The 23,643-nt window shown below is 38.6% G+C and overlaps 1 protein-coding gene across 1 annotated transcript; it reads right to left on the bottom strand.

Annotated features, from left to right (window-relative positions):
* Window positions 1-4,653: 4,653 nt before the first annotated feature.
* Window positions 4,654-23,530, bottom strand: lcp2a (lymphocyte cytosolic protein 2a). Its single transcript, XM_038288443.1, has 21 exons — window positions 23,007-23,530; window positions 19,522-19,584; window positions 19,308-19,354; window positions 18,282-18,347; window positions 16,420-16,445; window positions 15,808-15,845; window positions 14,905-15,082; window positions 14,602-14,696; window positions 12,389-12,452; window positions 12,145-12,222; window positions 12,023-12,048; window positions 10,981-11,000; window positions 10,416-10,526; window positions 10,298-10,316; window positions 9,340-9,352; window positions 9,140-9,221; window positions 8,836-8,888; window positions 8,543-8,613; window positions 8,158-8,232; window positions 7,634-7,783; window positions 4,654-5,173 (listed from the first exon to the last, which is right to left on the bottom strand). The coding sequence occupies exons 1-21, from the start codon at window positions 23,076-23,078 to the stop codon at window positions 5,024-5,026; spliced, it is 1,497 nt and encodes a 498-aa protein (XP_038144371.1). The 5' UTR covers window positions 23,079-23,530; the 3' UTR covers window positions 4,654-5,023.
* Window positions 23,531-23,643: the final 113 nt, after the last annotated feature.

The following is a 23,643-nucleotide window of genomic DNA, read 5'->3' as shown; positions in this document are numbered from 1 at the left end:
TTAACTGAATTTTGAGAGAAAAAAAACATCCATCTTTCAGCGTCACTTCTGGGCACTAAACATTTATTCTGGTGGTGAAAGAAGGGGTTCTAGAAACCTGTTTAAGAAGGGATTTAAATATTGTCTGGTTCAAATATAACACCAAAGCAGCAGATGTTGCTCCGAAACCTCTGTTGGACTTTTCGGCTGTGAATTGAGCATATATTTATTTCTGTATTTATTTTTAAATATGGCAGAGTTGGTCCTCCATAGAAGTAGACATAAGATCAGCCAAGAAAACGAATACTCCCACAGACTGCCACCCTGGGTTCCTGAGCAAAGACCCTTAACCCCACACTACTCCCCAGGCACTGCACAATGGCAGCCTACTGCTCTACAAGGGGATGGGTTAAATGCAGAGGTACAATTCTCCAATGTGAGATTAATAAAGTTCAGTTATTATTATGTTTTTTTTGGGGGGGGGGTTCCCGCTCATATTAATGTTAAATCTAAGAAAATACCAAGTCATCACCTCCCTTTCATTTAAGTTCTGATGTTAGGTGGTTAAAAAAAGAAAATAATTCAGCCTTCAGTAGGGTTTCATGGATAATGAGTCTGATGTATTTATTTACTTTAGTAAAGTTTAATGCTTTATCAACAATGCTGTTTTCAGCGTCTACTTCATATCCCAGACGTACAGATGAGTGTTATTCCCACAGGATTCCTGTTGTTGATGTTTGCAGGATAAAAGTTAAAACCAGATCAGATTCAGCAGTTATCTGCAGCCATCAGACAGAACCTCCAGGAATCGGATTAGAAGCAGAAACAGACGCTGATGCAGCAGGCTGCCTTTATTTTCAGGACATTTAACAGTCTACATCAGTGACTAAGTTAGGTTGTCTGTGGCAACAAACTGGAGTTGTGTGCTTGACTGGTTTCTGCTGTGCAGAACTGGGATCAGCTAATCTTAAAATGCACAATCAAGCTTCAGGATTCCTTTAATATTTAACAGTTTTTTTTTTTTTTTGGCATACATCTAATTTTGGAGTAACAACCATGAGGAAAAGAACATTAGCTATTAGACTCTCACTTCCATTTTATTTAAAGTCACATTTTTGTAGAGTTAATGCAGTAAATGTCTTGGCCTAGTGCGTTTTTGCTCTGAGAAGGTTGCAAGTCCCCGGTTTGATCCCCACAGCCTCCACTACCGGTTCCTTAGCAAAACCCTGAAGCCCACACTGCTCCCCACACAATGGCAGCCCACTGCTCCCCAAGGGTAGGTATCAAATGCAGAGAATGAATAACCCCATTGTGGGAAAAACATTAATAAACATTATTCAAATTTTATCTTTATATTAAAAATACCTTTAGCTGCAGTTGGCTTATAAGTCAAACTTAATTCTCTCTTATTTAATTAGGATACAAACAATCAAAACTATTTAGTGCTAGTTTTGTTTTTAACTTAATGCTGAGAACAAAACCACATTCATTCAATCAACATTTCTGCGGTAAATCTGATGAATCAAATACCAAGAAGTATTAACAGTCTGTAAAATTTAAAAACTACTGAACTAAAAAAAAAGTGACCCTGTCAGAAGCTGGATCCCTATTTCCTTGAGGTTCTGTGCTTCGTATCTGGAGCAATGATTGTACCAATCATTAAAAACTAGCATTCTCATATTTTAAAGGGTTTGTGTAGATGTTCTGTGAAGTTCCCTCACCTGTTGGAGACACAGCTGTTTAGAAATGTAGAGCCTTTGCATGTTCCCTTTAGAAGACTCTCAAACCGAAAATTATATTTTTAGTGGGATGTATCAGATTTTAACAGTCCTCAGTTTAACAACATAATGCTGTTATGTTTAGGGTTGGGGGAGTTTGGTTCAGCTGGCTGACTATGAATAAAATGCACCACACAATGTCATGGTTGTTTGGAGTTTGACCTACATCCAAATATTACAGAAACCAAAGAGTTTTAATGCTTTATTTACAAAGGCAAGAAAAATCTGGAAGTGGAGAATTGCAGTAAGTGAGTAGAACTTTCTGGTTGGTCTGAGGGAAGAAAGCAGAAAGCAGGAGTTAGTTGATGACAACTGATGACCGATGGATTTAAGCCGGGATTACACTGTGCAATTCTTTTGCCCTTTTTGGGCCGTCCTGTGATAATTTTTCGATCGGGCTGGCTTTCAGCCCGATCGTGGGTCATGTAGCGTACAGGGGGTAACGAGGGGCGATCAGCCTCTCACGACCACCTCCTGATCAGGAATCGTGAGGTCAGGAAAAAATCAAACATGTTTGATTTTCAGTCGACTGTCATGGGCAAATCGCTCATTGAGCAAACAAGGATTCTTCTTCTTTCTCTCAGATTAAAACCACAGAAGCATGTTGGCGATGCGAGTGAAATGAAGTTCCTTCTGTAAAATTTACCGTAGTAGCCACGTTTGCTCAGCCATCTCTTTGTCCAAATATGTCGCCACCTTTTTCTTTTTAGGGCTTTCAGCACTAAAATGCAAGATTGCCAAGGCAGCACGTTTCTCTCTATAGTGAGCTTGATATTCCTCTTCTACTGTAGTGCCATCTCTCTCCGGAGCTGAGTCCGACATGGTTTTTAGACGTACAGTGTGAGCAGGTGGATCGGATCAGAGCGTCGTGCTGAATACGCATCGTGAGCTATGAACTCACATTGTACGACGAAACTGCAGGATTTCATCGTACAATGAGCTGCCGCTGTGTGCAACGACTGAAAAAATGCACAATTTAACATTAGCTTTAGTTACTTGAGAGACAAAGGGGAGCTAGCATGGATCTGTAGGGGTTTAATTCAGCGGGCTTTGCAGACTGTACCCCAGGGACCCAGGAAAATGCGAGTGAGACTGAGAAACTGAGACCTGCTTCACATAGGTAAGAGATTTTCTATGAAGATTGTAGACAAACAGAGGTTCACTGGTTGTAAATTTCAACAGGAAAGATATTCCTGGTTTAGGTCTTTGCCTGCAATACCTTCAGGGGTAATCATCCAGGAAAAAGAGATGATCCTTCACCTCTTATACATGCTAGGTATCATGACTGAGAAATGTTCACAGGTGTGCTCTCTGTGTGACAGGAAGCTTATTCACACCAGAAAAACAGCAGTGGCTGATTTTTGTAAGGTGTGGTACCTCGGAGATATTAAATAGAAAGAACTTGAGCTCTGGAGGATTTCAGCAGCAGATCACTCTGGCTGTCATGCACTGTAGGGAGGGTACTGACTAGTCAGAACAACTTTATAAAACCCACTTTTTTAGAAACAAGCTGTTAGCAGGGATAACTTTTCTGTATTTTTTCGGCCTTAGGTGACTTCTTTTTCCTCGCTATCAAGTTTTATAACTACTTACATTTATTTTCAGTTGCCATTGGATTTTGGTTTCACATTCAGCAAATATTTCCAGTTATTCTTTCAGCTGAGGTTAAATGTGCTCTGTGAGCCGTAAAACACACAAACCTGTGTAAGAACATCTGATTCCAGGACAGTTTCTGACCTGTAATAAATGGGCTGTCACTCTGTCATCAGGGAGCTTTCAGAGTGGATTTAAAGATTAAACACACACACACACAGTGAGGAAGTCTCAGAGATCATTTCATTCATCTTCATCAATCAGTGTGAGAGCAGCAGCAGCTAACCGATTCTTTATCTGATCACATCCTGGCACCGAGGGCACGCTGATCCTCTCAGTCTGCTGGCAGTTGGAGGTTTGCAGCAATAATCTCCACCCTGCGGTGCCTTTACGGAGGGGGAAGTCAAAACAACAGCATCTGAGGCAACCGACGGATCAGTGCAGTTATACGGGAGGGGGCTGATCGGTTCTCTGCATGGGAACAGGTAACCAAACACCTTCAACTGTCGCACCTGTAGTGGCCGCTTTCAATTTAAAACTCCTTTTTCATTTTTATTTTACATATGAAATATATTTTTTCATTATGTATTGAATAAATTTCTAATATTTTATTCTTATTTTTCATCTTTGTTTGTTTGATTAGTTCATTTTTTTCCAGTTCTCTTTATTTAGAGAACCTACTGTTAGAAAACATCAGAAATTGTTGAAATAAAGAGTTTAACAAAAACTTTCTGAAAATATTCAAATGTCCTGGACTGTTTCACATTCTGGGATTTTATGTTAGAAAACAAGATGGAATGGCCACAGGTATCTCTGGAGGAGCTATTAGTGGAAGACTCTGCAAATCAGGCCCTTATGGAAAATGGTCCAGAAGAAGGATATTAAAAGAAAGACAAACTCCTGTCTTAACCTTACAATAAATGAACAGGTGGATGAAGGTTCTCAGGTCAGCAAAGTAATTTATAAGGTGAAAACTAATGCTGCGTTTTATATGGTAAGGCAAGGCGGGTTTATTGCTATACCAGAGACATGGGAAACCAGTCAATACCTTCATTCAATTAGGATTTAAGCAAAAGATACAGCTCAGGTGACATGCTCATTAGTTTAGGTGTTCCATTTTAAGCCTTCCTTTAACCATGCCTTGATGCCGAAGTACCTTTAGTCCTTTAAAGTAATATTTATCAGTATTCACCAAGTTTGAGTCCAGTCTTTGAACCTGACTTTGAAGGAATATTGTGTGATTGTAAAACACGGGTTTATTATAGAAGAATCTTTGTGATTTAAATAAAACTCAAGAACATAGTTGGTGTTTCCTGATGTTTTAATGAGATCAGTTGAGTGGCAAACTGACAGAATCAAAAGAAGCTGAGCTAAAGGTTGGAAGGTATGAGAATTTCAGCGGAGGCAAGAAAAAACTCTGCTTACGTTTTAAAGTTATAGTTTGTTTCTGGGGTCCATATGCAATAGATCTGACATTAGCTTCGACGTTGTACAGAAATATTCCAGCACAAATATTCTTTAAGGTTTGAAATGTAGAAAGTACAAAAAAAAAAGCAACATGTGCAAAGATGGAGCATTTTCCACTCGTCAGATTGTGTTGTCTGAAGTGAACATTCGTTAAAATTCTCCCTCTGGGTTTGTCTGGAGACTGATCCTCAAACTGGATCAGTCTATCAGGACCAGTTCTGTCCCGTCATATAGTATCCAGCCGGGTCAGACAGCAGACACTGGTTCTGGTGGCTGGAGGTCCTGTTTTTGGCATCAATGAGGACCAGGGGGGAGTGGGAGTAATGATTGATGATGTCACAGACGGATGGGAAAAACTGGAAACACAATAAAAAAAAAAATAAGAGTGCTGCCACCTAGAGGAAAACTGAAATCACATTAGTCAACTAGAGGTAAAACACAGAAACTATACAGTAGAGTGCTGCCTCCTCCTGCTGGTGAAACACAACTACTACAAATGAGTGTGTTCCTCACAGGTCAGCATATTTCTGTACTGACCTGTAGGAGGCAGCACACTCAGATAGTTGTGTTGCTTTATACAGGCCAGTGCGCTAGAAACTTACAAGTATGCAGACAAGCTGACATTAGGCAACCTGTAAATCATTCCACAACATTTGTCAGCATCTGACCAACCAGTGTTCACAGTTGTGTTTCATTGAAGGTTTATGTTGCATCTTGTGGTTGTATGTATTTGGTCTTTACTCTGAGGAGTTAACACTATCTCAGAAGCACCATAGAGAGCGTTCTGACCTGCTGTCTCACTATGTGGTGTGGAGGCTGCAGCGCCTCGGACTGGAAGAAAGTGAGGAGAGTGGTGAGAACAGCAGAGAGGATCATCAGGGTTCCTCTTCCCTCCATTAAAGACATTTCATCCCAGCTCTTCGTGTCACGAATCCGTAACATCATCAGTGACCCCTCACATCCCCACCATGGACTGTTCTCCCTGCTGCCTTCGGGGAAGAGACCTCGAAGCATCCAATGCAGGTCCAGCAGATTCCACAACAGTTTCTTCCCCACTGCCATTAGATTGCTGAATGTTTCGTAAAATGGATTATTGTATTGTATTTTATTATATTTATTATATTTTATAATTTTATATATATATATATATATATATATATATATATATATATATATATATATATATATATATATATATATATATATATATATATATATATATATATATATATAAAAATAAATAAAATGACTGTTCTAACTTAGAACTGTAAATTTACAGTCAGTTTGAAATCAGATGAAATTGGCGAGAGAATTGGCGAGAGAATTTCTAGCAGCAGGAAAATTGGAAATTAATTTGTCCAAGAGGCCTTGAAAAAATGCTGGCCTGATGTACAACTCAGGAGTAAATTTTTTGCCAGTCATCTTTGCCCTAAAGTTGGCCTATAATGCTGCGTTCACACCAGACGCAGCAGGCGCGGCAGAAGCAGCAAGTTTACATGCATAGTCAATGGTTGACGCGCGTCAAGGCGCAACAAAACTTCCCGCAGCGCGTTTTGAGCTGAAGCAGTGCGTCGGGCGCGTTTAAGCATCTGACGCGTGTGACGCACCGCAAACGCGCTGCTACTCAAGATGGAAAAATGTAACTTTTGCTGCTCGACGCCCCGCGTAAACCAATCAGAGAAGCTGATCTGGGAGCTGGCAGCGAGAAAGACACATCGCTGATGATACAGAGCGCTGTGATCACTCCTCTGAAACAGTTTATTGATGCATAAATCAACTTAAAATGCAGAAATCTGCCGGCAGAATATGTTCGCTTTTATTATCCTGGTGCCTGCGGTTTGGATTATTTAGATGAAAAACACCTACCAGCCGCCGCACCGTGAGGAGGAGACCGGGCCAGAGGCTGCTGTGGAATGGGATCCTACTGACAGCACACCGCTGGTATGTGGGGGTCTGAGCGTCTCCGACATAGAAATAATATTGGAAGGCAGGATTGTAATCTAGATGAACTGACTGCATTGATTAAGTTTTCAGGTGGATTTTCCCACTTCATATTAATCATATTCCCAAAACATATTAAAACTACTTTATTCCCACTGATCACAGCAAATATAGCTGAAAGGCAGAAAAAGGATAGTGAAGCTCCGCCCAACGCGCGTCAGACACACTTTTGCACCGCGCAGCCAGAGCAGCAAAGCTGCTTCAGCCGCGCCAGAACTAACTAGTACAAGCAGCAAAAATGAAGTGGCAGACGCGATTTTGCTGCACCTGCTGCGTCCGGTGTGAACGTAGCATAAGGCAAAAAAACCTCACCAAATCCCTCATTTAATGCCATCCACTCATTACAGCTCTCTAATGTTGTTGGAGGTTATTTCACCTTAAAGGTATAATGGAGGATGTTCTTTTTCTGGGTGGATCATCAAAGTAAGTGGTCTTCCTAATTGTCAATCATTCTGGTAATATGTTTATGTAAGGCCGTCCCCATTTTCACTTACCAGTGGTGAGTCTGACATAGTGAAAAAAAGTCTTCTTTTTAACTCAGCTTGTATGAGCGATGCAAACAACAACTTTTAAACAGAGTGTACACGAGGAGAATGGGGCTCTGGCACACATTTAATAGGCTTTCCCTCTTGGGAGCAGGTACAGGGTTGTGCATGTGCATTTGTTTTTAAAGTGGAGACGTCTTTTCAGAAATTCTCAAAAATCTTTCACTATACGTTTAAGTCCCATTTGTTACATGAAAATCCAATATTGAATAAAGCAGAACATTTCTGTGAACTTGTGAAGTTCTCATATAAGCATGATTTTATATTCACCTCCTGGGCTTTGAGACCAGTTCCCAGTTGGAACTGCTGGTTCTGCTGCCTGATCTGGATGTTGTAGACTTTGTCCTGGTAGAAGACCATCAGAGTGAAGGGCTGGTTGGGTAGCTGCTTGGTGCTGTCCCTCACAAGGTATGCCCCATCCTAGACACAGACAACAAGAGACAGTAGATATCTTTTAAAATCCCCTAAAAAAAACTAACTTAGAAGCCTCCTTCATCAGGTGGATAAAGATTTTTATTACAAATATATGCAATAAACTTTCTAATTTGAAATGGAAAAAAAAAAAAATCCTTAATAATCTCTGCATCTCCATCTCTCTGTTTTTCAGGTTTTTCTGTTATTAGAAATCGGAAATAAAAATAAAAATGGGGGGGTTCCTGAAATGTTCTTAAAATGTTTGAAATTAGATCCTACTGATTTCATAAATATCTAAACTAAATTGTTCTTCAGCATCTTAATGAAAAGTGTCCTGGATTCATACATAAAACATAATTTAGATGTTGAGTTGTTGTTACCTTGTAAACTTTTTTCAGACATCCTTCAGCCTGACCCCGGGTCACTTTACCTACATACCAGTTAGGGTCCAAGCCCTGCAAACAGACACACAAAACTCCTTAGGCTGAATTAGACTAATACAACAGCACCCCCTACTGCTCAAACAGAGGAGCAGAAATATTATCTCATCAGATCAGCTGAGGAAAAAAACAAAAACCCAGCTTTATTCAAATAAGAATAAAACTATCTTGTTATTTCACAACTTCACTTAGCTAATTAAATGGCTATTACACTTTGTTTTTTTCACTTTTTACACATTATTAACACAGGATTATATTTCAGGCAACCCTCCTTTTTTAAAATCAATGGATCTTTATATAAAAACTGTGAATCTGAGTTTCTCACCCCGGAGGAGGCAACTGCAGGAGGAGCAGCATGACCGGGTCCCACAATGCTGCCTCTGTGTTCGGCAATGGCTGCAAAAAAAACACAGCTGCACTTCAGATACATATCTCCAGCTAAACAACAACCTAACAGCTCTTCTTCTCTAAAATCACAGAGCACTAATTAAAATAAAGGTTTGTTATTTATTACTGAAGGAAGCCTGAGAACACACCATTAAACAAAGCGGTTCTATGAATCTTTAATCAGAAGATAGAATGAACATGTTTGGACTTTTTTTTTTAGGATTTTCTTACCCGATTGAAGTTTGTGAGGCAGAGAGCCTAAAGAAGGAATGCTGGGAGGCAAACTGATCAACAGGAAAAAAAAAACATGTCAGAGATCATTTGGATGAGAAACTTTGTACTCTTGACCTCAGCTGGACAGTCAGACCAACTGTTAACCTGAGAACATTTGCATTAAACATTCAGTTGCACAGCAGAGTGCCTCAGGGGCCCATCCTGGGCAAACTGCTCTTTGTTTCATCCATATTTCTATAAGAAGTGAAACAATAAAGAGATTAAAAGAAACCAAATAGTCTCAGTTAATATAAAGATCTACCTGCTGTGCTGTGGGACAGGTCCAGGGATCCCAGGGCGGGGAGGCAGACTTTTTTGAAGAGGAAACGTATTGTGTTTAGAAACTACAGGAAAATGAGCAGAATAAAGAAACGTCCTTTATTAACTCAGTAGTCATCCAAAGCTTAGAGTTCAAGAAATTAAGATTTAAAGCAATGGAAAGAACTGATCTATGAAACTTACCGTCTTGTGCTTGCTGATGAGAAAAAAAGAAAGAAATTGATCAAAGTTCATTCTCCTTCATTACTGGTAAATGTCTGATCGTTTATTTGCACCCATATCTATACTCTGTGCAGAAACTTTTATCGATTCAGGTCAAACTAAGAACCTAGAGATAAGGTATAACATTCAACCTCGTCACAGAAGTTCATCACATTTTTCCAACTGATCTGTTCTGTAGGCTCATTAAGATCTACTTGTTGTATTCTCAATAAAGGCCACAGTGGAACACGATTCCTGTTGATATTAAAATCTGTGTTTCCATAAGAAATTTTAAAAATGAACTCAACCAACTGCTAACAAGCTCTCAATACTGTAATTATAATTTTTTTATTTCCATGGCAGAAGCCTTTGTTTATGTGTGATTTCTTTTTAAACTAACTAATATTGTAAGATTATTTATGGGGGACGGGGAAGGGTCTCATTAAACTATTTTTGTATATTTGCTGTTTTATTTGTTGAAGGTGGAATGTAATTAAAATGAATTGTGCACTGCCAAAGGGAGCGCATATGCAAATTGGCCTTTGGCTAACTCTAACACAATGCATCAAATGGTAACATTAAGGTTTTAATTTTACATAGTCCCTTTTTAAATAATAATTATATATATAAATACATATAAAATAATAAAAAAAACACTTAAGATGCTAGAAGAGGGTGTCCACGAGGAGTCTGAACATTTGTGAGATCAGCAAGGACAGTGATAACCTCAGGGTGCCAGATGAAGAAAGCAATGATTATAACATGATGGAATTAATCAGTTAGAGAACAAAGGTTTTGGTTTTTATGCACGATTCAAAAATGAAATGCCTGGTCTCCTTACACAAAAATAAAATTTCGAAGATTTACTATCAAAAATCTTAAAGTTCTATCAGTAACTGTGGATAACTTTAACAATTGTGTGTCTTAATATGAAGCTTACCTCTCTGTGTCCATCAAACCTGAAAAAAACAAACAAACATAGAAACATCAAATTATCATCAGGCTATCATTACACAAAACTCTGAACAGATTAAATCAGAGCTGGATCGGAGGAGGACCTGCTGGGTGGCGCCCCTCTAGCAGAGGAGTTGCTCCTTCCTACTGAAGAGGTGGGAGGATGAAGAATAGGTGGTTTGGACCTGAGTGGTTCAGAGGAATCCAACGGAGGCCTGAGAGGACCAGAATATTAAGACACATGATCAGTGGTTCTTGACATCTGATCTCATACTGTGATAAAACTAAACACCAGCAGGAAACATCGATCTGCTCAGCTAACCTATCAACAAATGGCACGCTTCAAAAAATAACATATAAACTGATATAATTTTACACTCCTGCCCTGTGAACTTCAAATTTAACAAAGTATTACAAAAAGCATAAGGACTAATCTGGGCTGCAAGCTCTTTGGATTTCTTATATAGAACATGTTTTTCTGCTTCTTTATTACTGAGCTTCAGGTCTTTAACCTGCTATTAAAACATAGTCTGTTACTGCATTATTTGAATGTAATTTGATTGTTTTTTTTAATTATGCTGTTTTCTTTTGTATTTTGCAATTTATGTGTCTGTAAAGATAGCAAATCACAACTGGTGTGTGCAAGTGTGTGTGTGTGTATGTACAAACCCCCAGGATTGCCCACCAGGCTGCAAGAAAGAAAGAAAAAAAAATATCAAGTTACAAACAGAGCAGCAATTTTTGGTGTTGCATTTGTTGTGTGCAACATTGAGGCTCCTCGGGGTTGAGTTACCATATTTCCTTTTTTTTTTTTTCCAGGAAATTTGTCACTTAAAGCTTAGTTTTCTACGGAGGCAAGTTAGAAAAAAAAAACTGATAAAAGAAGTTCTAGTTTTTCTTTTCTTTTTTCCTGTTTTAGACTTAAAACTCTAAAACATTTTCTTTTAAGTGTGTTAAAAATAGAAGACTGACATTTAAATCAAGCGGGGGTTTTTTCCCCCCACTGTTCTTTGAAGTTATAAATAGTTTATTTCCCAATGACCTTTTAATCAACTGACATATACATAAATAAACTAATAACTACATATAAAGCATTAGCATTGATATTTAAATTGCTCCTACTTATTTCTTTGACCAAGGTCTAATTTATTGCAACAAGTTATGATAAGCATTTATTGACAGCGAGTTTAGAGGTGATTTAAGATTAGGATAATTTGTAGATGTTGTCCTATCCAGGATCACCACTGTAATTTATTCTATATTATTCATAAATATCCAAGGTCCAAATGATACCCACATACCATCGGCAACAATTAAAATTTTTTTTTTTTTTTACTCTAATTGTACCTTATTTTGTTTGCAAAAAACTAGTCTAAATACGAATGTTGATTCTTGGAAACCAGGCCTCTGACTTTGAAGAATACAGCTGTCAGTATAGGTCTATAGTTTTATTTCAGTGTCTCTAGTGGCAAAAAAAAAAAAAGTATTAAGAGAACAAATACTTAAAAAATAGCCTTTAATTTTTTCCACTTGCCTTTCGAGTTAGGAAAACTTAGAACTTTCCTTTTTTTCAAACTTGCCTTTCAGGACTTCAGTAGTTTTTGGACTGATTGATAATGTTACATTTATAAAGACTGAGTTGAATAATGGTGGTAAATGTTTTAGCTGCTTTATGAGATCAAATGATTAAGTTTACTGAAATAAAACTTACTCTGTCTGCTGAATTTAACTGATGTCCTGAGAAAAAGAAGATCAACATTCAGCTCCAACAGAGTAGAGGATGGGATATGGAAGACTTGAAATCAGCCTACAGTCTAGATTCAGGGTTTTTACCTCTGACGGGGGAGTGAGTGCTTCTTGTGTCACGACCAGGTTTGCTGTCACGGCAAACCCTTGGCGGCCCTGGGGGAACTAAACATGAATATGTCAACAACAGCAGTTATATAAACGCCTGTTGTTGGTTTTCAAGAATCATATGACCTGAACCAACCTAAAAAATCTGCTGATAAATGCAAAATGCTGGTTCTCCAACTGACAAAAAAAAAAGCCCTGGATCAAGTTGATCTGTGAAACTTACAGTTTCCTGATGGTCGTGCAGGCGCATGGGGGGATGGATCTCGTCTGGACAGAGACTCTAAAGACTGCAAAAACACAAAAATAAAAACACCATAAAGAACTCACAGCTCATAAATATCCAAACCCCCTTTCAAAAAAAGTTTTTGTTTTTTTTGTAGATAAGCACATGTTTAAGCTATATTTATTCCCCCTAAACTCAAAAAGGCAGATATTGGGGGGAGGAAAGCAGGAAAAAATATGCTTAAACATGATGAGAAGATTTTTTTTATCAGCCGTTTCCAGCTAAAATTCATTTATCACCAGCCGGATGGATCAATACATATTAACTCTTGTTGTTCTCTTGTTTGTTGTATTAATTACGATGGTCAGTGAAGTCAAGCCATCATGAAAATGTTTTTGAGCTAAGATACTTTATCAGCATTCGTGTCATTTCCTAAAATACATAAATTCATGCAGATCAGGCTTTAAAATACCCCAATTAAAGATTAAACTGATCTTTAAGTTTTGTTGTGATGGTAAAAAATTAAATAATATTATAAAATAATAAAAAAGTGCCTGTCATAGAAACCTGGGACTTCAAGCCAGACAAATTAAAAACAATAAAAAAGGAACAGCAAGCCAACAAAGCGCCAGTACTCTAACATAAGATTGAGTGTGAATTCAAGTATCAATAAATCATCAAAATATCTCTCTGAAAGAGAGACTGTTTGTGATTCCCTGTAAAGAGTAGAATATCATGAAATCATTGCGACATCTGGAGGAAAATTAGCTGGAGATCCTTGATGCCTGATCCTTTAGAAAACTCTGCATCAGGGACTTTTAGTCATTTAAAGCTGATTGAACCGAATGAAGCAGGAATCATTTTTGAAAAGCTTGGTCCACCTGCATTAAACAGAACACTGTTACTGACCATATCCAATTCCATCTTACCATAAATGTGGTCAAATAAATCATAATTCTATCATATCACAGCATATATACTGTGAGCTGTTCGTCTCCATGGTGCTGCATTGTTTTATCAGGGTATTGTTTTGTACCGGTATTCTGATAAGGCTGTAATAGAAGAAAGTCCTGTGGATATATAACAGATAAATATTTTACTTTAACACCACATCTTTATCAAGGGCCTCTACATATTTATACCAAAAAAAATGAAAAATGATTTTGGAAAGGCCTGGCAGAGAAAGAGGATTGGGCTGCCTGTGAATCTGACCAACAGATAATATTGCAGCAATACTAAAACATTACTAACCTGACTGGTCTGATTGTTTAGTACTTAGGTTTAGATCTACACATTATTAATCTGGGACTGCTCCGATTAAAATCTGTTTGGGGAAAGGTAGACCTTCAGTAATGCTTTCCAAATTGATAAGGTGAAGCGACAGTCATTGCCTACCAAAGATTGGTTTTACCCATTTAGCGTAACAATAGAAATAGCAGCAAACATTACAACAAACCACAACCGCGTACGCTTGTGATGCTTTTGCCTTTCCGCTTTCAAAGATGTGAATTGTGACAAAACGCATGTGTCAGCAGAAGCTAGGCATCTGTCCTCATGTGGCATCATGTTTATTTTGGTTCAGCTAGGGGCTCATATGTCTCACCTAAATCGTTTTCCTAGTGGTTAGAGCAGTGCGCTTGTGCTCTGAGAAGGTTGCAAATACCCGGTTTGATCCCCACAGCCTGCACTCTGGGTCCCTGAGCAAGACCCTTAACCCCCACACTGCTCCCTGGCGCTGCACAGTGGCAGCCCACTGCGCCCCAAGGGCATGGGTTAAATGCAGAGAGTGAATTTCTCCAATGTGAGATCACTAAAGTTAAATTATAATTATTAAACTGACTGGCTGACCTATATTGGGTTGGAGTCGAACAGTAGAAGCAGGAGTGGGACAAGATGGAGTTTCGTGTTTTTGTGAACGCAAAAATGCCCTGAGAATTCAGCTTTCCAGTGAACCTCAACCTTCTGTCCTCTGTGAATAACTTTAGGTGTTGGTGGAAGGAATAGGAACATCCTAAAAATAAACAAGCTGGACTAAAACATGATAACAAAGATAAAAGAATCCATAAACGCTTGACGCTTGACTGTCTGCATTTAAAAAGAAGTCAAATTAAAAAAACTTTAAAATGTGCTTTTCTAAATTAGTATTTTATGTTTCTTTGTATTTTTCGATTTTGCAGGTTATGATGCTTCAGTTTGATGCTTTTCATGCTCACCATATGGCCTTTGGGTGCAGAAAGTGTAGAATTTGATGGGCGAGGTGATACAGCAGGGGGCTGTCCTCTGGTTGGCACGTTGCTATCCCTCCTATCTATATACACACACAAAACACACAGCGTTTAGTTTATCCACATTCAGCCCGGTGACTCCAGAGCAGCTCAGGCTGGATTTGGGTTAGTTTGTTTTGAACTCTTGATGATGCTGGAAGCTGAAGAATGCCCTGAACATTTTAAACCCAACTACCTCCTTAGCTGCTGACCTAAACCCCATTAACATGCATGTAGCAGTGGTATGAGTACCGATGTAATCCCCGTCCCCAATGGGCTGAGAAGGGCACAGTTTGTGAGTCAGATCATCTGCAGGTTCAGAGGGAGGAGGCTCGTAGTCGTTACCCGAGTCCAGCTCTTCGTCTGGGGACTCGTAGTCTCTATCTTCATCGCTGTATGGACTCTCGTAGTCATCAAAGTCTTCATCATCCTGTTAGAATAGATCACCTATGATTCAAACAAAACACTGCAAACAAAATCTCACCAGGTTATCATAAGAACTAGAGTAAATGACATTATGTATTTCATTCTATGAGCCAAGTAATCCTAAATCATACAGTTGTGTTTTTGCACGATTTCATGGAAGTCAAGGATCTCAGAGCAGCAACTTCTTCTGCTTATCTACCTGTGAAGAATTTTAAGGTAATTTAAAACTATTTCAAGTCCACCGTTCCTCACAGACATTCTGCTAAACGCAGGCATGCCCTAACTCGATCATCAAGGGTCCCTGGTTTTAGACATTTCCCTGCTTTAGTACAGCTGATTCTGATGATTGCAATTCAGCAAAACCTGTTAATCAGCAATCAATGAAAATCAGTTTTGCTGATGCAGGGAAATCTCTAAAACCTGCAGGACAGCGGTCCGACTTTCAGCATCCCTGTGCTAAAGTATGTTGGTAATAAAGCAGGGTAAAGTAGGATCTACAAACTCCTGGACCATTTCTACTACTACTGGAAGAAAAATAGAGGCAGTTTGTCTGAAATCAAACTGCTTTTATTTTTCTTCCAGTAGCAGATCTCACAACCTCATATTCTACTTCAGACTGAAGGATTCTTCATTGAGATTTGAATGACCTCTGAAAAACACCAGAGAAACCCAAATATGATAAATCAGTCTCAGAGAAGTAAAAAGAGAGCAGATAAATGTAGGACTCACAAACTCGTCTTCGCCCCATCCTCCATCTGTGGTCATCTCTGTATAGCAAAAAAAACAAAACACTTTAGAAAGCTCCCATGTGACTACAAAGACATTAGTCCATGTATTAAGTCGCTAACTTTCTCTGTATTCATAGACTGGAATAAAGATCTGTGGTTCTGAAGCCCAGTGAAAGAGCACTGCATAGCTGAATATGAGCCCAAGTGGAGTAACTGGGAATTAGATACTTTCTGGTTCCTGTCTATCTGGCTTCTGAGCCCAGTAAATCTAACAGTGTTCTTCTATAGTCCTAGTTTGCAGGATTAGTGTAATATTAGTCAAAATGAGCAGTAGGATGCAACATCCTACTCCTATCACCTTCACAAAATCTTTCATTTTTTTCTGTGTGGGCTCATAAAATTGTGATAATCCAACTGGACCCAAATACAAGAAACAAAGTTCTTCACTTATTAAAGATATATTATAATAAATTGTGTGTGCATTTAGTTTTCTTCATTAAAAAAGCGAACAAATACAAGGATCCAATGTTAATATTGGATCTCTTACTTATCAGGAAACAGATCATGAGTTTTCATGCTCATGAGAGAAACATGAGAAAGTAAACAAGCTCACCTGGTTCATTATACTTTGTCATTTGTCTGTGGAGGAGAACAACAGGGTTGGATTTCATTAGGTTCTGTTGTCAGTCAGGCACAGTTATTAATCTGGTTCAGCTTTCATCTGGTTTAATTATTATTCTGGTGTAGTTATTTATCAGGTTCAGCTATTTTAATCTGTTTCATTATTAATCTGGTTCAGTTCTTAATGCGGTTCAGTTGTTGGTCTGGTTCAGTGATAAATTGAATTTAATTGTCATATCCTGTACTGTTATAAGTCTGATTTCAGTTATTATTCTGGTAAAGTTTTAACCAGGTTCATTGATTAATAATGTTCAATTATTAATCTGGTTCAGGTATTAATCAAGTTTGGTGATTAATCTGGTTCAGATATTATTGTGTCATGATCTTGGCGCTAATGACTGACTTAATTACTAATTTCATTCACCTGTCTAACTCTGCCCGGTTTTTCATTACTGCTCATCCTATCCACCTGCTCCTGCCTCTATTTAAGCTCACTGCTACCAGTCATTAGCGCTAGATCATTCTTGAGCCAGAGCCAGTGAGAAGATTATTCATGAGCCAAAGGTGCGATGGTTTCAGCATTACCTTAGTGTTTCTGATTTCCTGTTCTACCTCTCAACCACTGAGCCTTCCTGTTCCTGTCGGATCTGTTTGCCTGACCTGTCTTCTGATCTTCTGATCTTCTGGGTCTGAATCCTCAGCACAGGCTTTGGCTTAGCCATCTGGATTAGCCTGTCTTCCTTTGTCTGCTTGGATTTGAGCTCCTGCTTGTTCTAAGTTCTTTGGGGTTACAGCGTCTGAGCGGTGCCTACCATGTCTTGTTGTCAGCTGACCGGCTGGAATAAACCTCGTTCTCTGGGCACGAACTGAACTATAAAACCAGGTTAGTGCCTCACGTGTTCATAATCATCCTTCAGATTATCGTGGTCACTAACCTGTGTTTCTTTCCTGCAGAGTTTCCTGCCTTAGACGCCCTATCTGCTATAACTGCAGATCCAAAGTTTTTAATTAACGCTTTTGAGTAATCCTACAGTCTGTCTACTTTCAATACTGGGTCCTCTGTGCTGAGCCGTGACGTATTCAGGTTCAGTTATTAATCAGGTTCCGTTATTATTCTGGTTCAGTTATTCATCAGGTTCAGTTATTCATCAGGTTCAGTTATTAATCTTGTTCAGCTATTAATATGTTTTAGTAGGCTCAGTGGGCTAACTGGTTGAGTGGGATTATGCAAATTTGCTTAATCTTTGTGTAGAATATTAATCTGAAAATTAATAAAAAATGAATTAAACAACAGAAGCATAGAAGATGTTGTATTGTTGGGTAATAATCAAATATGTTGGAAAACTGTTTCCTTTAACAGCTGAACACAGTGATCCAATAAGATCAGAGCTGGAGCATGTGTCCCAGTAAAGAGCAAATTATGTTTAGAGTAAAAAAATCACAAATTCTTAACCAAGTAGGCTTCTCAGTAGAGGGAAATGTGAATATGTCCTGGATAATTGCTGTCCTCAGCAGGTGTTTACATCTATCTGAGTCACAAAGAACTCCCTGGAACAGGTTTGAGCCTTTAACTAAGGTACCAAGTGAATGCCAAAACGTCAGTTCTGTGACAAGAAGGAGCTAAGCTGAAAAGTGAAAGTCAGGATTTACTGGTCTATCTTCGTTCAGTGGCCGTGAGTTATAAATCATGCATTTAAAAAAACAAGATCCTGGATACAATCTGCTGAAATTAGCTTTCTCTGCAGGTCACCTGGACTCCTGAACACTCGGAGGAAACTCTGAGTGGTGCTAAAAGCTTTAAAAGTGCCACTTTTCATTGTATATTCTCGATTTGTGTGAAACATAGTTACATACTTTTTTCCAAAAATGCTTGATTTGGGCACTTTCTTGCTGATTTCACTGCTGAGCTTAGAGATCATTCTGCGAAAACACAAACATACAAATTACAGTCAAAAACACCTCAGAAAAAACATTAGACAGGAAATTGTTTTAATTGAAGGACTGAGCTCTGCAGGACATACTGAATGTTAAGGGTGTGCAAAATAATCGTCAAATCGATGAATCGTGATTCTAATTTTTGTGATCTACTGAATCGATTCTTGAAGGCAAGAATCGATTATTTAAAAAAAAAATGAACAAATAAAATACATTAATGGTTGGCGCACATCAATCAAACCAAGTGGAATACAACTTCCAGTCCAGCAGATGTCGCTGCGGATGTGTTGACGCCTGCTGCTTTGTGTCATAAGCATGTCCGGACTGATTATCCTCATTTTGTTATTTTAAGTTTGATGAATCCTAAGATCTTTTTGTTGGTGTGTCCATGCCAGTAATAGTAATATTTCTGTCCAGTATTTGTTTTCATGGCAACACCTCCAAAAGTAATTTCAATAAATACAGCTATGTATGAATTCAGTTGCTTTCAGTTATGTATCAATTGAAGACCTGATCCAGATCACACCCAGCCAGTCAGCCACTGGTAAGGGCTGTATCTTTTTCTTACAGTGTTCAGTGAAAATATCACAATGCATCGCAATATTTCAAGTATCGTGATGCATCGTGATAGAATCGCATCGTGGCATGTGAATCGTGATTCGAATCGAATCGTGACTTCTTTGCCAATACCCACCCCTACTGAATGTAGACATGAATATAACAATAAAATAAAAGTAAATGCTGTTAATATTTTAAACAAACATTATGGTTATTAAAAAAATATCAGATTATATTTTAAAGGTCCATAAAATGTTTGTTGCTTAAACAAGGTTTTAAAGATTTTCTCCTAACAGTTTCTTGGAAACACAGCAATCCAAATACCTTCACAGAAAGAAACCAAGGAGCAGAAAGAAAGTTTCTATTTATTTTGAGGTATATACTTACGGAGCATGAATCTTAGGAAATTTCTGGAGGTCATTATCTGTCAGATTCTGTGAAAAAAATAAACAAAGAAAAAAAAAACTGTGAAGTTGATGCTAAATCTAAGACTACTGTAAAGAAGATTGGACCGAAGGCATCATCCATCGCTCTTTCTCCACTCTGCTGCCTGACAAAGGACGTTACTCTAGGATTTTCTGATCTTTGGTTTTTAACTCACCACAAATCTCGCACCATTGATGGAGTTCTTCAACACAACTTTATCACAGCCGGGAAGATTCATCTGAAAAACAAACACGGTTTAATCTTCAAATCTTTAAAAGCAAAAAAACATTTGATTTCCATCTCAAACCTAAGAAACCTACGAAGAGATGATAAAGACCAAACAATTATAGAAAAATCTGGCTGCTGAAAGAAATGAGAGATCAAAATAATAGACGGATGGTCTATATTTAGGGACAGCGACGTGCACAGATAAGACCCTATGTGGGGCTGTAGCACCTGCGCTTTTTTCTTTTGTGCAAAAAAGTGCCCGTCTGAAGTCATTTTTTTTTCTTCCTCTTCTTCATTTTATTTATTTGCTGCATATATCATCTGGAAAAGTAAAAATTCTGAATCTAATAGCCTGTTTTACCAGTAAACCACATCTTTTGGAAAATGTCCTCCTCCCCACCTCTGGTATATGTATTTTATTACAAATACAAGAGATAAGTTAGCTCTGTCTGTTGAACGTTTCATTTAAATACATATTCAATATACATATTCACAATTAATTAGCTATTCAAAAATGATATTAATAACTTAAATGTGAGGCATGCAGGCTAATGTATTTTAAATAATAGTTACTCATAATTCTGAAGATAACTAATGTGATCATTTGGTAAATTTGTCAGCGTAACATGCTTTGTTAGAACAAAAGTTTAGATTGTGCTTATATTTTTAGACCAAAGTACAGCCTTATGTAATCACGATGAACACGTTGTGTTTAGTGTCTAAAAATAAAAAATAGGGGTGATGTAGGGTTGAAATATGATGAAGATAGTACATCTTAAAAGCTGGTTGTGAGTCTCTAATATAACTTTAAAATATCTAAAATAACAAATCACCTCATTGATCTAATCTATCTGTCTTTTTAGTGAAATAAACTCAAGCAGACAGTCAAAGTGCAATTTGGGCAATGATGAGCAAAATGAAAGGTGTTAGTCTTTTTCTATCAAAAAATAATAGTTTTTCATCAACTTTTTTATTTTAATTGGGTTAGAAGTTATGTGTTCCACCAACCTTTTGATTAAACCAACCAATCTAATTTGGCAGTGTTTTTACCCAATCTATATTGATAAAAGGACAAACCAATACATACTGACCAAAACACTTGTTAAGTATTATCGCAACTTTCAAAAGTCTAAGGTGGATGTTGACCCAACAACCTTAGGAATGGAAGTCAATGTCTTACAGCAGCTAACAGCAATGGTAACTGCACAATGGAAAGCAATACTACTTAATACTGATGTTACAACTGTACCAACCAGTGGCCTGCTCAGATTTTGATCGTTATATTGTTTAATCTAATCAAAATTGTTTTAACCAACTAGATTGGATGTTTTCCAAACCAATCTATTCTTTGAATATATCCAAACTCTATCAAACTGACCGCAACTGTCCCACAAACTCCCACTTCTTGAATGAATACTGAAGCTGTGAGATGCCTGTCCAAGTTCCGGGCGAGCTGAACCACTTCCCGAAGTGGTCAAGTGGTATGGAGGGGTGGCGAGGCATCAGACGTCACCGATTTTGGCGCCTGAACTAAATGAAGCAAGCATTGTTATGTGCTTCGCGGAGACACCCCCTCCCCTACTCAACGCACGCCTCGAAGCCTCAGCTGATCTCATAACATCACTAACGGTTTGCCTGACCTGGCTTCGGATTCCTGGACCTCCGAGCCTGCCCTTTCTTGTTCCCGTTCTGAACATAATGAAGAAAAGACCATACCAGGGCCAAATAAAGGAACGTGTTTGGAGGGACCAATCTTAAAGATCCGAACTAATATTTTATAATAATGATAATAATCATAAAAAATTAGCCTTGTGATAGGAGTTATATGTGGGTATTAATCCAGGCAGGCAGTAACAGCAGGCGTCCCAGGAAACAGCTCTCTAGGTGACCTTTATGTCATTTGAAGGTTAATTTATACACATTTTAACTGCCTATGCTTTATCATTTTCATTTTAAAATCTGCACAAATACAAGTGTCATAAAAAAAAAAGAATGGAATGAGATGCAGTTTTTCATGCACGCTTGTGGGCATCTCATGTGGTTTTAGAGGGCTACCTGGTGCACCCAAGCCACAAATTGGTGACCCTTGATCCACTCGATTCTTCATCCATTAGCTGCAGTAAATTTACATCAAAGGCATCTTTATTTTATGGCTCTTATTCAAGCTTTCTTTTTCTTTGGACATTAATATACATATCGTACGACTTTAATAACACCCTGTACTGAATCGGACTAGACTTTTTTCATATAATAGAAGCTCAAATATCTACATTAAGTTAAGGTAGGTTAAATATCTCCCATTTCCAGAACCCATCGGATGGCTGATGGTTTTTGGAAGTAACGCTACTCCTCCGCCGTTTACTGTAAAGTGCAAAAAAAAAAAAAAGAAAAAAACTGTGAATTACGAACGTTCAAGAAACCAACTTCAACTGGTTCTGTCTTCATAGGAGACGGATGATTAGGCAAACATGAAACAAAATAGGGGAAATCCCACTGGTATTTGACCTTTCATCCAACAACATCCTACAATCATACCTTTAAATACACAGCTACATTTTTATCATTATGCTGAATACGTTATCAGAATTGGAAGGACAAATGCAGAGATATTTGGCCATAACAAACTAAAAGTTAGTAGATGTTGGTTGCGAGGTCGGAAACATCATAAGTTGGGACGCCACAAACTCCTTTGTGTACCAGAGCCTTCTAAAACCAAATGTGAGTCAGTCTTTCCAACAACCAAAGTATAGTCAAAACTGGTTCTTCAACAGAGCAAGGGTCCAAACACAGCAGCAGATTTTTAACAGAACAACTGAAAATAGGAGAAAACAAATCAAGGAGATGCAATGGTCTGGTCAAAGACCAACCTAACTGAAAAAAAAAACAAAAAAAACCCTGTATTGGAACTTTCAGAGAAGCTGAGGCCGCTTTGAAAAGAAGACTTTGCAAAAAGTTTCCACACTGATGTGAGAGACTGAAAAGTCGGTGAGAGGAATGAGGTTTACAACCTTCTGAAGAAGGAGCCTCTAGAATCTTTAGAAAAGGGTTCCACCTGCTGCTGAAGGATGTTCTATTTTTATGGTTTGACCCTTAAAATCCTTGAAGCAGAATACCGATTTGCTTCCTTTTTGCCTTGCCCTTACATAAATGTACTTCTTGTTCTTGCTGGGTTCAGCATTAAAGAACATTTTGCTCAGTGTTAGCAGTTCAATGAGCAGGAAGCAGTTTCTGTTTACTGTGTCTTTATGGAGCTGAAATTACTCTTGGAATAAAGTAAAACTGAATCCAAGTCTCACGCAACGCCATAAATCTGTCACAGTAGGACTCAGAACCTGTCCTTGATTCTACAGGTGCTGATTTCAGGCAACTTTTAAGTCCAAGAAGGCTGAAGTCGTGTGCTGCACAAAGAAAGAAAGCTCCCTGTTTCCTCACCCGCTTCAGGTAGTCAGCCAGCTGCTGGGGGTTCCACCCCAACACCTCCGTCTTGTAGGGCACCGAACTCATCCTGCGTCCTCCTCAAGTCTCCTCCGACCCTCGAAGACACAACTTCTGTCCAGCTGATGTCAAAGCCAACACTTTTTACGGTCTACTGACAGGAGACCAACATCACCCCGAAGGTTTCTCTGGTTTCTATATTTGCTTCTGCAGCGCTCCGTTCCTCTGCTGCAAGTCAGTCCTCCACAGTTTCAGTCTTTCCAACCACTTTGAATGCCTGGTTTCTTCACGTCTTCCTGTGATATGCAAAACCGAACTCAGAAAAACAAAATAACGGCCAAGTTTCTTCAGCTTTCACTTCCTTAATCCAACCCACCACCTTTTATTCTATAGACCTCTTCTAAAGAAACAAGAAGGTTCCAAAGATAGGACAGACTTGTCACTAAAAAGACTCAAGATGGCTTCCTTCTTTCTGTCTGCCTCTCTTTTCTCTCCTCCCTCCCTCCCTCTTTGAGGAAGTGAGCTTGCAGAGGGGGGTTGAAGCAGCATCATCCTCCTTCCCCTGTATGACCACAGAGCGAAACAGTCGCCGCAGCTGCACCCACTTGCTGCAACTTGGCCGCCGTCAAGACGC

Source organism: Cyprinodon tularosa, unplaced genomic scaffold (assembly GCF_016077235.1).
Source record: "Cyprinodon tularosa strain WSP-4 unplaced genomic scaffold, ASM1607723v1 ctg256, whole genome shotgun sequence".
NCBI classification, from domain to species: domain Eukaryota; kingdom Metazoa; phylum Chordata; class Actinopteri; order Cyprinodontiformes; family Cyprinodontidae; genus Cyprinodon; species Cyprinodon tularosa.
This window is presented reverse-complemented; position numbering and strand designations above follow the sequence as displayed.

What these genes read in the sequence shown, in the direction of transcription:
- lcp2a (XM_038288443.1), bottom strand. Translation starts at nt 23,078, where the DNA reads ATGAGTTCGGTGCCCTACAAGACGGAGGTGTTGGGGTGGAACCCCCAG. An exon ending in CTGCACCCAAAGGCCATATG is followed by an intron (nt 12,453 to 14,601) that starts GTGAGCATGAAA and finishes GTGTTTTTGCAG; the next exon opens with TCTTTAGAGTCTCTGTCCAG. An exon ending in CCTGGTGGGCAATCCTGGGG is followed by an intron (nt 10,527 to 10,980) that starts GTTTGTACATAC and finishes TGGTCCTCTCAG; the next exon opens with GCCTCCGTTGGATTCCTCTG.